The 16665-nt window shown below is 53.2% G+C and overlaps 1 protein-coding gene across 1 annotated transcript; it reads left to right on the forward strand.

Moving 5' to 3' along the window:
• Positions 1-102: 102 nt before the first annotated feature.
• cdc25b (cell division cycle 25B) lies at positions 103-16473 on the forward strand. Its single transcript, XM_038967538.1, has 10 exons — positions 103-608; positions 860-945; positions 1386-1431; positions 7980-8021; positions 8223-8526; positions 10590-10802; positions 11287-11478; positions 13565-13714; positions 15730-16074; positions 16305-16473. Exons 1-10 carry the CDS (start codon positions 397-399, stop codon positions 16443-16445), a joined length of 1731 nt encoding a protein of 576 aa, XP_038823466.1. The 5' UTR covers positions 103-396; the 3' UTR covers positions 16446-16473.
• The last annotated feature ends 192 nt before the right edge of the window (positions 16474-16665 follow it).

Consider the following 16665-nt stretch of genomic DNA (forward strand, 5'->3'; position numbering starts at 1 on the left):
TCTGATTGGCTGAAATGATTGCCGCTCGTGAGTTTTTTATTTTGAACCTAAATACAGGCAGCTGTATTTTCTTTCTCAGAAGTTGATTCGGACTGTCAGGGAGAGTACATCTGAATGCAGCTCTCTGACAGTATATAACATATATACTTCCAGACAATATATTTTTTTAATCGATTTTCTTTTGTTTTTTTGCAAGACAGAGTCTGCAAACAGCTTGCCCTGGTTGTTTTGTTTTCATTACTCTTTACGCTCTCATTCTGCAAATTCTTAATTTGGATGCTAGCTAACTAGCTAACTTTAGTTGTTACTCCTTGATCTTTCCGATTTGTCTACGTTCAAGAATTTTGGACATCCGAACAGATATCAAAATAGATTTCTTTTAGCTAGTTTGTAAAAATGGATTTTAAAAACGTTATCAGCGATTTCAGCCCTATCACCGCTAACTTGATCAACAGGCCCGACAGAATCCACGGGCTTTTCCCACTGTCGCTGCCCGATATTGCTTCAACTTGCATCAAGAATAATCTCTTCTCTCCTGGACCGACAAATGTACTGTCACCCGTCACTAATCTGGCCCTAAACATGAACAATCTAGCTGGACTTGGAAGGTAAGAGTCTCATAAAACTTGTGTTGCTATGTTTCCATACTAGCTAGCTGGTTGTGAATTGCAAGATCATCTTGGTTGGTTCGCCATGAGCTAGCTAACGTTAGGCTAGTTTGCTGAATAACATGACAAAAATGTAGCTATCCTAGCTAATTTAGTTAACTAACCACTTGTTTATTTCAAGCCAATGAAAATGGCTAACTTGCTTGAACGTTAGCAAAGTTGTCTGATTGTGTACCCATTTGCTTTTACAGCCAACAATGTGAAACTCCCAAGAGGAAAGGACATGTGCCTCTCCTGAAGATTCCGTCTTTCGCCTCCGACTGCTCGTCTGATGCTGGTATAACGACATAATAATAATATGGCTGCAAATGTTACACCCCCAAAGAAGTGTAAATAAGTTGGAGACAATAACAACACTAGCTTCCTCCTTAAACTATGAACTATTTCTTACTCTTTTTTGTTCATACCACATAGGCCTTATATTTTGTCATGTCCCCAGTTTTAGTTCCACTCTTAGTTTTGCAGTTTGTCCACATAGAAAGTATTGGGGGGGGACATGGTGCCAGTACAGGACATTATAGGACTGAAATGTTGAATTTAAAAAGTTACGGACAGGAAAAAAAGCGCAAACTGTACCGGGTTGAATATTTTCTCCTGTGGCACCCTGAAGTTTAGGCCTGTGTAAATGTGTTCAGAATTTACATTGCACAGTTTTAACTGTTCAAATAGTACCAATGAACTAGCAGCTAACGAACTTGTTTCTACATCTCCCTCCAGGTCTTGGTATGGATTCCCCCTTGGACCATGTGGATGTTGAGGAGAGGTAAGTGATAGTTTTCATGTCTTTAACAATCCGTCTCTGTGGTAGCATTGGCCTTTCCTTCCTCCCTCCCTACTACCCCCCCCTCCACCCCCCTCTTATTCCAACTGAGCATGGCTCTGTTGTCCGTCTCATCAATTGTGATCTGGGATTAAGCCTACTGTCATTGTGCCGTTGATTAATCTCCACAGCTTGATGCGTCCATTTTCATAGAGTAAATTAGCAGATGAGATGATCATACGTGAACATTCCTTCTGGTTTTGGGGGGGGCACACAAGTCATTTTGATCACAGGAGTTGAGTGATTGGCTGATTGGAGATGATCAATCTACATTCATTTCAACTCATGATTTAATGTCCCCCATACAGATGCATTACCATTCCTGTCGCCCTGTATTACTGAATCAGACTGGTGCTGTTATGTAGTAGGTCTATTCCCACTTCGCTAGATTGAGAAGTGGGAAGAGTTTTCTACACTTTCAATTCACATTACATCCTTGCCTTGCCATTCGCTGTGGTAGGCAACGCCACATTGTGTCTACAGCTCAAATTTACCATAAATATCACCGGAGCCAGTAAGCATTCACCTACTTAACAATCCAAGCAACTTTTATTCTAAAACCATATTACAATATAAAATAATACAACCAAACCACGTTACAACAATACACAAGCATGTGCAGACAGTTAAAAGGGGTTATTTTCTCAACGGGTTAAATTTAGCTCCGTGTCATTTGAGTTAAAAAGCAAATTGTTGCAATTTCAGGTAACTCAAAATGAGTGTCCAGTTGTTTCAAAAAACATTGCTATGCTATTTACAATTTGTACTGTAAGTGTTGGCTCAACGAGACTTTTTTTGATTCCACTGCCCTGCTTGGAGGGAACGACTGTTGGCTGAGTGTCGTGCACCACCTCCAGAAGTAGCATTGGACAAGTTGGCCAGTTTACAGTGCAGTATATGTGTAGACAAGGTTTTTCTCTAGCGAGTGTGAAGACCCTCAGCTATTTGACCTGCCTGACTGTTGAGAGGCTTTCTTAGGTAATTTGGGAGCTTTTATAGAGACGTTTTGTCCACAGGCCCTATACAGTTTAGAAACGGCTGCATTTTCTAAGTGGTGCTTTATAGTGGTGTGCTCATGTTAACTGTCATATCGACGCCATTATCTACATTGTTAGTTTCATTGTCAGCTTTAGCTTCTAATCTGTGGGTAGGCTCTCTTCTGGGTCTCTGTGGGTAGGCTCTCTTCTGGGTCTCTGTGGGTAGGCTCTCTTCTGGGTCTCTGTGGGTAGGCTCTCTTCTGGGTCTCTGTGGGTAGGCTCTCTTCTGGGTCTCTGTGGGTAGGCTCTCTTCTGGGTCTCTGTGGGTGGGCTCTCTTCTGGGTCTCTGTGGGTGGGCTCTCTTCTGGGTCTCTGTGGGTGGGCTCTCTTCTGGGTCTCTGTGTGGGCTCTCCTGGGTCTCTGTGGGTGGGCTCTCTCCTGGGTCTCTGTGGGTGGGCTCTCTTCTGGGTCTCTGTGGGTGGGCTCTCTTCTGGGTCTCTGTGGGTGGGCTCTCTTCTGGGTCTCTGTGGGTGGGCTCTCTTCTTGGTCTCTGTGGGTGGGCTCTCTTCTTGGTCTCTGTGGGTGGGCTCTCTTCTTGGTCTCTGGGTGGGCTCTCTTCTGGGTCTCTGTGGGTGGGCTCTCTTCTGGGTCTCTGTGGGTGGGCTCTCTTCTGGGTCTCTGTGGGTGGGCTCTCTTCTGGGTCTCTGTGGGTGGGCTCTCTTCTGGGTCTCTGTGGGTAGGCTCTCTTCTGGGTCTCTGTGGGTAGGCTCTCTCCTGGGGGTGAATATCCAGACATCTGCCAATGTCTCTGAACACTTGGCTGCAGCATTTTGTCCATGAGGCCATTCATTCAGCTCCCGTACAGCTGTTTAATGGCTCGCTGCAGCATTTTTAGGGGGGCTGAGGGGGGGGGGGGTAGAAGTGTTTTTTGGCACATGGCCTGTCTTATGGTTTGAATTGTAAAGGGGAGGGGGTCTCTGCGCCAGAACTATTGAATGAGGGGCACCTCGTACCCCCAAGCCCCCTATAGTCGTTACGAGAACAAACTCAATCACCCCCCCTTCTCCCCATTGAACTAGACGCACTCCTGCCCCCCTCAGTTCTCCTCTCTGCAAACAAAGGGTCCTTCCAGAAGGGCTGAGGCCAGCGTTGTTCCTTCAGCAGGCATACGGTAGATTAGCAGACCCTTTCCTCTGTACTCCCCCACTCTCCTCTTATTTAGCATACAGGTGGGCATTGCTCTGCTCTGCTGCAGAAAGAAATGGGAGGGACCACTTCTTGCCTCTCTCTAGCACAGAGCTGTAACCGTCCGTCCTCTGTCCCTCTCCTCTAGCACAGAGCTGTAACCGCCCGTCCTCTGTCCTTCTCCTCTAGCACAGAGCTGTAACCGTCCGTCCTCTGCCCCTCTTCACCAGCACAGAGCTGTAACCGCCCGTCCTCTGTACTTCTCCTCTAGCACAGAGCTGTAACCGTCCGTCCTCTGCCCCTCTTCACCAGCACAGGGCTGTAACCGTCCGTCCTCTGTCCCTCTCCTCTAGCACAGGGCTGTAACCGTCTGTCCTCTGCCCCTCTTCACCAGCACAGAGCTGTAACCGCCCGTCCTCTGTACTTCTCCTCTAGCACAGAGCTGTAACCGTCCGTCCTCTGCCCCTCTTCACCAGCACAGGGCTGTAACCGTCCGTCCTCTGTCCCTCTCCTCCAGCACAGGGCTGTAACCGTCCGTCCTCTGCCCCTCTCCTCCAGCACAGGGCTGTAACCGCCCATCCTCTGTCCCTCTCCTCTAGCACAGAGCTGTAACCGCCCGTCCTCTGTCCTTCTCCTCCAGCACAGGGCTGTAACCGTCTGTCCTCTGTCCCTCTCCTCCAGCACAGGGCTGTAACTGCCCGTCCTCTGTACTTCTCCTCTAGCACAGAGCTGTAACCGTCCGTCCTCTGTCCCTCTTCACCAGCACAGGGCTGTAACCGTCCGTCCTCTGTCCCTCTTCACCAGCACAGAGCTGTAACCGTCTGTCCTCTGTCCCTCTTCACCAGCACAGGGCTGTAACCGCCCGTCCTCTGTCCCTCTTCACCAGCACAAAGCTGTAACCGTCCGTCCTCTGTCCCTCTTCACCAGCACAGGGCTGTAACCGCCCGTCCTCTGTTCCTCTTCACCAGCACAGGGCTGTAACCGCCCGTCCTCTGTCCTTCTCCTCCAGCACAGGGCTGTAACCGTCTGTCCTCTGCCCCTCTCCTCCAGCACAGGGCTGTAACCGTCCGTCCTCTGCCCTTCTCCTCCAGCACAGGGCTGTAACCGTCCGTCCTCTGCCCCTCTCCTCCAGCACAGGGCTGTAACCGCCCGTCCTCTGCCCCTCTCCTCCAGCACAGGGCTGTAACCGCCCGTCCTCTGCCCCTCTCCTCCAGCACAGAGCTGTAACCGCCCGTCCTCTGTCCTTCTCCTCCAGCACAGGGCTGTAACCGTCTGTCCTTTGCCCTTCTCTCAATAGAGCCAGCAAGTCTCTTTGTCGGTCTAACTAGTTTAGCTGCCAACTGTGGTGCTCTGTAGCTCACTTGTTAGAGCATGTTACTTGCAACGCCAGGATAGTGGGTTTGATTCCCAGACCGCCATACAAAAGATGGCAGCAAGCATGCGCTTCAGAAGCTGTTTACTCCATTGTGGGCTTTGAATGGTGTGAGAAGACAACATCTGGTGAGAATCACATCATAGGGTACAAACTCATAATGGGCCAGTAGCCTACGTCTTAAAGGGCCAGTAGCCTACGTCTTAAAGGGCCAGTAGCCTACGTCTTAAAGGGCCAGTAGCCTACGTCTTAAAGGGCCAGTAGCCTACGTCTTAAAGGGCCAGTAGCCTACGTCTTAAAGGGCCAGTAGCCTACGTCTTAAAGGGCCAGTAGCCTACGTCTTAAAGGGCCAGTAGCCTATGTTGGCCTACGTCTTAAAGGGCCAGTAGCCTACGTTGGATGTGCAATTTTCAATTACAGCGTTACTAAATCTGCACGTGTTCTTCTGCTATTTGTTCTGGTGCCAGTAATATTTACATGTTAATATTATCTTCTGATGATAGTTATTCTGTCATTTTAACTTCTATTGCAATCTATTAGCTTCCAAAATGTAAGTGGGTATATCTAGCTGTCCGATAACGCAGAATGGCTTGACCTGGTCTTGTGTAAAAAACAAAACTGTCAACGGGAGAGGGCAGTGTGAAATGCAGACAACCGAGTACCCTAGCTTTCTTTACCATAGAGTTTAACGAGGACTCTATGTGAAACACCCTTAAACTTACCCATAAACACTCACGGCTTTAATCGACGCTAACGTGAGATTTCTGTATTTTCACTTTTATTACGGGCCGACGTGTGGTGGTGGGTGATAATTTTTTGGGAAAATGCAGGTTGTAACGCAACAAAATGTGTAATAAGTCGAGATGTGTGAACCCTTTCTGTAGGCGCTGTATCTTAAAAAATAGAATAATAAAATATATCGTATGGGTGATTCACAAGAGATATATTTTTTTTTTAGATAATGTATTCTCTAAGCCTTGTTGCACAATTTAAGGTCAATACAGTCAGCAATAATGTAGTGAATTCAGGGTTTGTGAAATTAGACCTCGGCTGAATATACGCCAGAACTCTTAAGACTCGTGTAATTATTTCATCAAAATAGTTTAACCTGCCCCCCCCCCCTCCAGTAGTCTCTGATCTGGTTTTCAAGCCTGTCTATGAAAACGCCATTTTGTTTCCTCCTCTCTTCTTCTTCCCATTTTAACCAGATCCACTAATGATGACCAACTTCTTGTACCAAAACATTCTAGAACATTAACGCACGTCTCATTTAACAATCTCACAAGCCCACGTGCTACGGAGTAGCCGCCTAGTCTGGGGTAGCCGCCTAGTCTTTATATTTAAAAGTCTAGCCAACTAGGATCTATTTGCTCGCTAACGAAGGTAGAACAGTTGAACTGTTAGGAATACACACCCTCCTGTCTGTCTCCTGTTTCCTGTCTCCGTCTCCGTCCTCCTGTCTGTCTCCGTCCTCCTGTCTGTCTCGTCCTCCTGTCTGTCTCCGTCCTGTCTGTCTCCGTCCTGTCTGTCTCCGTCCTCCTGTCCGTCTCCGTCCTCCTGTCTGTCTCCGTCTGTCTCCGTCTCCGTCCTCCTGTCTGTCTCCGTCTGTCTCCGTCTCCGTCCTCCTGTCTGTCTCCGTCCTCCTGTCTGTCTCCGTCTCCGTCCTCCTGTCTGTCTCCGTCCTCCTGTCTGTCTCCGTCCTCCTGTCTGTCTCCGTCCTCCTGTCTGTCTCCGTCCTCCTGTCTGTCTCCGTCCTCCTGTCTGTCTCCGTCCTCCTGTCTGTCTCCGTCGTCCTGTCTGTCTCCGTCGTCCTGTCTGTCTCCGTCGTCCTGTCTGTCTCCGTCGTCCTGTCTGTCTCCGTCCTCCTGTCTGTCTCCGTCCTCCTGTCTGTCTCCGTCCTCCTGTCTGTCTCCGTCCTCCTGTCTGTCTCCGTCCTCCTGTCTGTCTCCGTCCTCCTGTCTGTCTCCGTCCTCCTGTCTGTCTCCGTCCTCCTGTCTGTCTCCGTCCTCCTGTCTGTCTCCGTCCTCCTGTCCGTCTCCGTCCTCCTGTCCGTCTCCGTCCTCCTGTCCGTCTCCGTCCTCCTGTCTGTCTCCGTCTGTCTCCGTCTCGTCCTCCTGTCTGTCTCCGTCTCCGTCTTGAATAACACCGCCTGTTCACTTGGTTTAGATATTGACGTCAAATGGCCGACCTGGATGAGGTGCTTATAAATGAGTTGCCAATTCGTGATATAAATGAGTTATTTTATGCCTATTGCACATTTTATAACCCAGACTAGACAGACCTTTCACTAGGATGCAACACAAATGGCATCCTTACGTAGTGCACTACTGTTGACCAGGGCCCTATGTAGTGCACTACTGTTGACCAGGGCCCTATGTAGTGCACTACTGTTGACCAGGGCCCTATGTAGTGCACTACTGTTGACCAGGGCCCTATGTAGTGCACTACTGTTGACCAGGGCCCTATGTAGTGCACTACTGTTGACCAGGGCCCTATATAGTGCACTACGGTTGACCAGGGCCCTATATAGTGCACTACGGTTGACCAGGGCCCTATATAGTGCACTACGGTTGACCAGGGCCCTATATAGTGCACTGCGGTTGACCAGGGCCCTATATAGTGCACTGCGGTTGACCAGGGCCCTATATAGTGCACTGCGGTTGACCAGGGCCCTATATAGTGCACTGCGGTTGACCAGGGCCCTATATAGTGCACTGCGGTTGACCAGGGCCCTATATAGTGCACTGCGGTTGACCAGGGCCCTATATAGTGCACTGCGGTTGACCAGGGCCCTATATAGTGCACTGCGGTTGACCAGGGCCCTATATAGTGCACTGCGGTTGACCAGGGCCCTATATAGTGCACTGCGGTTGACCAGTGGAATCTGACTTGTCTCAGTCACTGGTTCAGAAGGTCCATAATTCTTTGCCTGACTGGTTTGTCTTGTTGTCCTGCAGGTTTGACAAGACCGTTCTGCAGTCTGGGAGAGTTGTCAACGAGTAAGTCATGTAGCTCCTCTCTCTCTTGGTTTCCAGGAGATGGAACTGGCTAGTTGTGATGTAGCTGCCAACAACCAATAATCAACGCTTTATTTTCCCACTCTTCGGCGAGTAGTGAGGATCATTAACGTTATAAAATCTTTGTCATGATTTAATCTAGTGTGTCCTTCCACCGTTTCAACTAGTTCGTTCTCTTCACAGTAAAATGCAGATCCGACGAATCAACTCTCTACCGTTGATGTTTGGCTCCAGTCCGGCTCTGAGGAGTCCGGACCCAGAGAGCCAGCAGCATCGCTACGGGGCCTTCGGACGGTACGGCTCAGTCCAGGATACAGCCGCCGCCTCTGGGCATGGCAGGCAGGGCAACAAGGAGAACCAGGAGAAGGGCTTCCAGTTTAAGAAGCCCACCAAGCCAGCGTCACGCTGCCGTATGAGGTCCTTCCACAGTGGAGGAGGACAGAGCAAGGACTTTGCCCGCCGGCCCAACTCTGCCCCGGCCCTCATGGTGAGTAGTAGAGAGTGACTGGTACCTCTTAGCCCCCTCATGGTGAGTAGTACAGAGTGACTGGCACCTCTTAGCCCCCTCATGGTGAGTAGTACAGAGTGACTGGCACCTCTTAGCCCCCTCATGGTGAGTAGTACACAGTGACTGGCACCTCTTAGCCCCCTCGTGGTGAGTAGTACAGAGTGACTGGCACCTCTTAGCCCGCTCGTGGTGAGTAGTACAGAGTGACTGGCACCTCTTAGCCCCCTCGTGGTGAGTAGTAGAGTGACTGGCACCTCTTGGCCCCGGCCCTCATGGTGAGTAGTACAGAGTGACTGACACCTCTTGGCCCCGGCCCTCATGGTGAGTAGTACAGAGTGACTGACACCTCTTAGCCCCGGCCCTCATGGTGAGTAGTACAGAGTGACTGACACCTCTTAGCCCCGGCCCTCATGGTGAGTAGTACAGAGTGACTGACACCTCTTAGCCCCGGCCCTCATGGTGAGTAGTACAGAGTGACTGGCACCTCTTAGCCCCGGCCCTCATGGTGAGTAGTACAGAGTGACTGGCACCTCTTAGCCCCGGCCCTCATGGTGAGTAGTACAGAGTGACTGGCACCTCTTAGCCCCGGCCCTCATGGTGAGTAGTACAGAGTGACTGGCACCTCTTAGCCCCGGCCCTCATGGTGAGTAGTACAGAGTGACTGGCACCTCTTAGCCCCGGCCCTCATGGTGAGTAGTACAGAGTGACTGGCACCTCTTAGCCCCGGCCCTCATGGTGAGTAGTACAGAGTGACTGGCACCTCTTAGCCCCGGCCCTCATGGTGAGTAGTAGAGAGTGACTGGCGCCTCTTAGCCCCGGCCCTCATGGTGAGTAGTAGAGAGTGACTGACGCCTCTTAGCCCCGGCCCTCATGGTGAGTAGTAGAGAGTGACTGACGCCTCTTAGCCCCGGCCCTCATGGTGAGTAGTAGAGAGTGACTGACGCCTCTTAGCCCCGGCCCTCGTGGTGAGTAGTACAGAGTGACTGACGCCTCTTAGCCCCGGCCCTCGTGGTGAGTAGTACAGAGTGACTGACGCCTCTTAGCCCCCTCATGGTGAGTAGTACAGAGTGACTGACGCCTCTTAGCCCCCTCATGGTGAGTAGTACAGAGTGACTGGCACCTCTTAGCCCCCTCATGGTGAGTAGTACAGAGTGACTGGCACCTCTTAGCCCCCTCATGGTGAGTAGTACAGAGTGATTGACACCTCTTAGCCCCGGCCCTCGTGGTGAGTAGTAGAGAGTGACTGACGCCTCTTAGCCCCGGCCCTCGTGGTGAGTAGTAGAGAGTGACTGACGCCTCTTAGCCCCGGCCCTCGTGGTGAGTAGTAGAGAGTGACTGACGCCTCTTAGCCCCGGCCCTCGTGGTGAGTAGTACAGAGTGACTGGCGCCTCTTAGCCCCGGCCCTCGTGGTGAGTAGTACAGAGTGACTGACACCTCTTAGCCCCGGCCCTCGTGGTGAGTAGTACAGAGTGACTGACGCCTCTTAGCCCCGGCCCTCGTGGTGAGTAGTACAGAGTGACTGACGCCTCTTAGCCCCGGCCCTCGTGGTGAGTAGTACAGAGTGACTGACGCCTCTTAGCCCCGGCCCTCGTGGTGAGTAGTACAGAGTGACTGACGCCTCTTAGCCCCGGCCCTCGTGAGTAGTAGAGAGTGACTGACGCCTCTTAGCCCCGGCCCTCGTGGTGAGTAGTAGAGAGTGACTGACGCCTCTTAGCCCCGGCCCTCGTGGTGAGTAGTAGAGAGTGACTGACGCCTCTTAGCCCCGGCCCTCGTGGTGAGTAGTAGAGAGTGACTGACGCCTCTTAGCCCCGGCCCTCGTGGTGAGTAGTAGAGAGTGACTGACGCCTCTTAGCCCCGGCCCTCGTGGTGAGTAGTAGAGAGTGACTGACGCCTCTTAGCCCCGGCCCTCGTGGTGAGTAGTAGAGAGTGACTGACACCTCTTAGCCCTCATGGTGAGTAGTACAGAGTGACTGACAGACATAAGAGTACTAGAACTTGTTGTGATTAATGTTAAAATGAAAGTTATCCTTTTTGTCCTCTAGCTGTCCCCACCCTCGTCGCAGCGCCTCAGCTCATTGGACGACAGCAGCCCCATGATCCTGCGCCGCTCCTCCTTGACCTGCTCCCTTAACGAGGATGACGATGGTTTCCTTGAAGTTCTGGATGACTGTGAGGAAGAGGAGTGTGACATGCCCATGGGGATGGCCAGCCTGCTGACCGCTCCGCTAGTGAGGGACAACTCTGCAGCAGACTCGGTAGGACCATCACCTCTTCTACAGTGGCCTTGGGGGTCCAAGAAGAGTCTTCTATATATATGTCTGTGGATATGACTTCATCTGTAGTCTGGGGGACCCTGGGGGCCCTGTAGTCTGGGGGTGTCCTGTAGTCTGGGGGGGGCCTGTAGTCTGGGGGACCCCGGGGGCCCTGTAGTCTGGGGGACCCCGGGGGCCCTGTAGTCTGGGGTGTCCTGTAGTCTGGGGACCCCGGGGGCCCTGTAGTCTGGGGTGTCCTGTAGTCTGGGGGACCCCCAAGGCCCTGTAGTCTGGGGGACCCCCAAGGCCCTGTAGTCTGGGGGACCCCCAAGGCCCTGTAGTCTGGGGGACCCTGTAGTCTGGGGGACCCCGGGGACCCTGTAGTCTGGGGTGTCCTGTAGTCACTACATTAGATTTGGTTGCTGCACCATGTCCATCAATCCGTAGGTCTTATAATTGAATGCCAATCTAATCTCTTCCTCTTCAGCCGGTGGTTCGGTGTCGGCCGAGGGGTCTGTTCCGCTCCCCCTCCATGCCCAGTCAGGTGGGCCGCGCCCCCCTCAAGCGCCCTGAGCGTCCCCAGGATGGGAACACGCCGGTCAGGGTGAAGAGACGACGCAGCCTGGTGGAAACGCACATCACCACCATGGACCAGGACGACTGCTCTCCCAGAGAGATGGTACGTACCACCCTGCTCAGTGTCTCCTCCCCGACAGTCGACTGGTCCTCAGTGTCTCCTCCCCGACAGTCGACTGGTCCTCAGTGTCTCCTCCCCGACAGTCGACTGGTCCTCAGTGTCTCCTCCCCGACAGTCGACCGGTCCTCAGTGTCTCCTCCCCGACAGTCGACTGGTCCTCCCTGCTCAGTGTCTCCTCCCCGACAGTCGACCGGTCCTCTGTGTCTCCTCCCCGACAGTCGACCGGTCCTCCCTGCTCAGTGTCTCCTCCCCGACAGTCGACTGGTCCTCAGTGTCTCCTCCCCGACAGTCGACTGGTCCTCAGTGTCTCCTCCCCGACAGTCGACTGGTCCTCAGTGTCTCCTCCCCGACAGTCGACTGGTCCTCAGTGTCTCCTCCCCGACAGTCGACTGGTCCTCAGTGTCTCCTCCCCGACAGTCGACTGGTCCTCAGTGTCTCCTCCCCGACAGTCGACTGGTCCTCAGTGTCTCCTCCCCGACAGTCGACTGGTCCTCAGTGTCTCCTCCCTGACAGTCGACTGGTCCTCAGTGTCTCCTCCCCGACAGTCGACTGGTCCTCAGTGTCTCCTCCCCGACAGTCAACTGGTCCTCAGTGTCTCCTCCCCGACAGTCGACTGGTCCTCAGTGTCTCCTCCCCGACAGCCGACTGGTCCTCAGTGTCTCCTCCCCGACAGCCGACTGGTCCTCAGTGTCTCCTCCCCGACAGCCGACTGGTCCTCAGTGTCTCCTCCCCGACAGCCGACTGGTCCTCAGTGTCTCCTCCCCGACAGCCGACTGGTCCTCAGTGTCTCCTCCCCGACAGTCGACTGGTCCTCCCTGCTCAGTGTCTCCTCCCCTACAGTCGACTGGTCCTCCCTGCTCAGTGTCTCCTCCCCTACAGTCGACTGGTCCTCCCTGCTCAGTGTCTCCTCCCCTACAGTCGACTGGTCCTCCCTGCTCAGTGTCTCCTCCCCGACAGTCGACTGGTCCTCAGTGTCTCCTCCCTGACAGTCGACTGGTCCTCAGTGTCTCCTCCCCGACAGTCGACTGGTCCTCAGTGTCTCCTCCCCGACAGTCGACTGGTCCTCAGTGTCTCCTCCCCGACAGTCGACTGGTCCTCAGTGTCTCCTCCCCGACAGTCGACTGGTCCTCAGTGTCTCCTCCCCGACAGTCGACTGGTCCTCAGTGTCTCCTCCCCGACAGTCGACTGGTCCTCAGTGTCTCCTCCCCGACAGTCGACTGGTCCTCAGTGTCTCCTCCCCGACAGTCGACTGGTCCTCAGTGTCTCCTCCCCGACAGTCGACTGGTCCTCAGTGTCTCCTCCCCGACAGTCAACTGGTCCTCAGTGTCTCCTCCCCGACAGTCAACTGGTCCTCAGTGTCTCCTCCCCGACAGTCAACTGGTCCTCAGTGTCTCCTCCCCGACAGTCGACTGGTCCTCAGTGTCTCCTCCCCGACAGTCGACTGGTCCTCAGTGTCTCCTCCCCGACAGTCGACTGGTCCTCAGTGTCTCCTCCCCGACAGTCGACTGGTCCTCAGTGTCTCCTCCCCGACAGTCGACTGGTCCTCAGTGTCTCCTCCCCGACAGTCAACTGGTCCTCAGTGTCTCCTCCCCGACAGTCAACTGGTCCTCAGTGTCTCCTCCCCGACAGTCGGCCGGTCCTCTGTGTCTCCTCCCCGACAGTCGGCCGGTCCTCTGTGTCTCCTCCCCGACAGTCGGCCGGTCCTCAGTGTCTCCTCCCCGACAGTCGGCCGGTCCTCTGTGTCTCCTCCCCGACAGTCGGCCGGTCCTCTGTGTCTCCTCCCCGACAGTCGGCCGGTCCTCAGTGTCTCCTCCCCGACAGTCGACCGGTCCTCCCTGCTCAGTGTCTCCTCCCCGACAGTCGACCGGTCCTCCCTGCTCAGTGTCTCCTCCCCGACAGTCGACCGGTCCTCCCTGCTCAGTGTCTCTGCCGGTCCTCTGTGTCTCCTCCCCGACAGTCGGCCGGTCCTCTGTGTCTCCTCCCCTACAGTCGACCGGTCCTCTGTGTCTCCTCCCCGACAGTCGACCGGTCCTGTAACCAGGGATCTGTTTCTCTCTCTCCTTCCTAGACGTTCTGTAACCACACTGAGATTGAGAAGCTGCTGGACACTAGTGAGTCTGACCAGGACAAGGAGCTGATTGGAGATTTCACCAAACCCTTTGCCCTGTCCACCGTGGAGGGGAAGCACCAGGACCTGAAATACATCACTCCTGAGATGGTGAGACACTACTCTGACTCCTGCTATATGATGCAGCATGCGTCTCTAATCACCCCCTAGTATTCCCTATTTAGTGCACTACTTTTGACCAGCGTGAGGTGCATGAGGTGTTTGACGAAGGCCCCCGGTCTTCTGGCCTCACGACCTCCAGCCTGCCAAGCCCCTTGAGCTTATTTCACTAAACACTCCTTGAACTAACTTTTTATTTTTATAAGGCCTCTAGAAATATATCTTAAGGTAGTCAAATATTCTGGCCGTCGTGTCCCGGTCCAAACGTTCAGTAGGACGTCCTGTCCCGGTCCAAACGTTCAGTGGGACGTCGTGTCCCGGTCCAAACGTTCAGTGGGACGTCGTGTCCCGGTCCAAACGTTCAGTGGGACGTCGTGTCCCGGTCCAAACGTTCAGTGGGACGTCGTGTCCCGGTCCAAACGTTCAGTGGGACGTCGTGTCCCGGTCCAAACGTTCAGTGGGACGTTGTAGATAAACTATGTTGTGCTGGGACGATTAACCCAAAGAATTACATTTCTATTTGGTCCTTTATTGCCCTTTCAGACCACCAGATGTACCCTGGTGTGCGGGTTGTCTAGGCCCGTCTCGCAGACCGCCAGATGTACCCTGGTGTGCGGGTTGTCTAGGCCCGTCTCGCAGACCGCCAGATGTACCCTGGTATGCGGGTTGTCTAGGCCCGTCTCGCAGACCGCCAGATGTACCCTGGTGTGCGGGTCGTCTAGGCCCGTCTCGCAGACCGCCAGATGTACCCTGGTATGCGGGTCGTCTAGGCCCGTCTCACAGACCGCCAGATGTACCCTGGTATGCGGGTCGTCTAGGCCCGTCTCGCAGACTGCCAGATGTACCCTGGTATGCGGGTTGTCTAGGCCCGTCTCGCAGACCGCCAGATGTACCCTGGTATGCGGGTTGTCTAGGCCCGTCTCGCAGACTGCCAGATGTACCCTGGTATGCGGGTTGTCTAGGCCCGTCTCACAGACCGCCAGATGTACCCTGGTATGCGGGTTGTCTAGGCCCGTCTCGCAGACTGACAGATGTACCCTGGTATGCGGGTTGTCTAGGCCCGTCTCGCAGACCGCCAGATGTACCCTGGTATGCGGGTTGTCTAGGCCCGTCTCGCAGACTGCCAGATGTACCCTGGTATGCGGGTTGTCTAGGCCCGTCTCGCAGACCGCCAGATGTACCCTGGTATGCGGGTTGTCTAGGCCCGTCTCGCAGACCGCCAGATGTACCCTGGTATGCGGGTTGTCTAGTCCCGTCTCACAGACCGCCAGATGTACCCTGGTATGCGGGTTGTCTAGGCCCGTCTCGCAGACTGACAGATGTACCCTGGTATGCGGGTCGTCTAGGCCCGTCTCGCAGACCTGGTTTAAACATCTTCTTACATTTTCTGGCTGTGTAGTTTACTGCTCTAGTGTTTATAATAATTATTATTATTGCTTGAATAACCTTATTTACTATCGATTGATACATTTGTAATTCTTTGTGCGTTGCGTTGAACCCTGAGAATTATCACTGTGAAATCATTGAAGCCAATTCATCCTGTACTGGAGATTTGACACGGGTCATTTTAAAGAAAAAATAATTCCTCATTCATTCGATGTCCACGTAGGCTAATTGATTGGTCAATCTAGCAACAAGGTCATAGTTTAAATATCTGTTCCTCCTTTCTCAGGTGGTGAAGATTATAGCCTGTAGGTTTATAAGCACCGATGACGAGACGATCTCTCATTCTGGATCCTATTTTGACAGCACATCAGAATGTCAATTATGCATTTCCTGAATCTGTTCGATGACATTTGCTTACGTCTTGAATCCTATTCTACCATCTTGTTTCCTACATGACACTGGACACCGTGTCTAGAGTCCTAATGTAACTGTCCATTTTCACTTTTTTTTTTTTTTTTTTTCAATCGTAGGTTATCGCACAAAATGGTTAAATTGATGGTGATATGAATGTTTGTACATATGACCATGCTCTAAGTGGGACTAACCTGTCTGTTCCTCAGATGGTGTCCGCTCTGAGCGGCCAGCTGGATCATCTAGTCGAGAGGATCTTGGTGATTGACTGTCGCTACCCGTATGAGTTTGAGGGGGGCCACATCAAAGGAGCCCTGAACCTCCACCAGGAGGAGCAGGTAGAGGAGTACCTCCTACGCACCCCCATCGCCCCCCTCTCCCCTGACCGCAGGGTCCTCCTCGTCTTCCACTGTGAGTTCTCCTCAGAGCGAGGGCCCAGGATGTGTCGTTTCGTACGTGAGCGAGACAGGACGATGAACGAGTACCCTAACCTGCACTACCCAGAAATCTACATTCTCAAGGGAGGCTACAAAGAGTTCTTCCCTCACTTCCGGGTAAAACACAAGCATACGTCTTAAACATTTTGATGGCCTTATCACTAATAATCAAAAGTGAATTCATTGACATTAATATTTTTGGTTCTGTGTCATTTCTTTAACAAACCATTCAGTTTGGCTACTAGACAGTTTATTTAATCGCAATGCATTAATGGAGACTCCTTTTTACTAGTGTGAATCTAATCTATTGGAGAGTGGTTGTAACGTGTGTGTGTGTGTGTGTGTAGATGCAGTGTGAGCCCCAGGGGTACCGGCCCATGCACCATCAGGACTTTAAAGAGGACCTGAGGAAGTTCAGACTGAAGAGCAGTACCTGGGCTGGGGAGCGCAGCAAGAGAGACCTGTACAGCAGACTGAAGAAGCTGTAGCCCCCCTGTAACCCTACTGCCCCCCCCCCCCGAGTAACCCTACTGCCCCCCCCCCCCCGAGTAACCCTACTGCCCCCCCGAGTAACCCTACTGCCCCCCCGAGTAACCCTACTGCCCCCCCGAGTAACCCTACTGCCCCCCCCCGAGTAACCCTACTGCCCCCCCCCCGAGTAACCCTACTGCCCCCCCCCCGAGTAACCCTACTGCCCCCCCCCCGAGT

The sequence above is a fragment of the Salvelinus namaycush genome, chromosome 28, assembly GCF_016432855.1.
Source record: "Salvelinus namaycush isolate Seneca chromosome 28, SaNama_1.0, whole genome shotgun sequence".
Taxonomy (NCBI): Eukaryota; Metazoa; Chordata; class Actinopteri; order Salmoniformes; family Salmonidae; genus Salvelinus; species Salvelinus namaycush.

Coding starts and splice junctions, on each gene's coding strand:
- cdc25b (XM_038967538.1), top strand. CDS start 397: ATGGATTTTAAAAACGTTATCAGCGATTTCAGCCCTATCACCGCTAAC. Junction 609..859: donor AATCTAGCTGGACTTGGAAG/GTAAGAGTCTCA, acceptor TTGCTTTTACAG/CCAACAATGTGAAACTCCCA. Junction 10,803..11,286: donor ACAACTCTGCAGCAGACTCG/GTAGGACCATCA, acceptor CTTCCTCTTCAG/CCGGTGGTTCGGTGTCGGCC.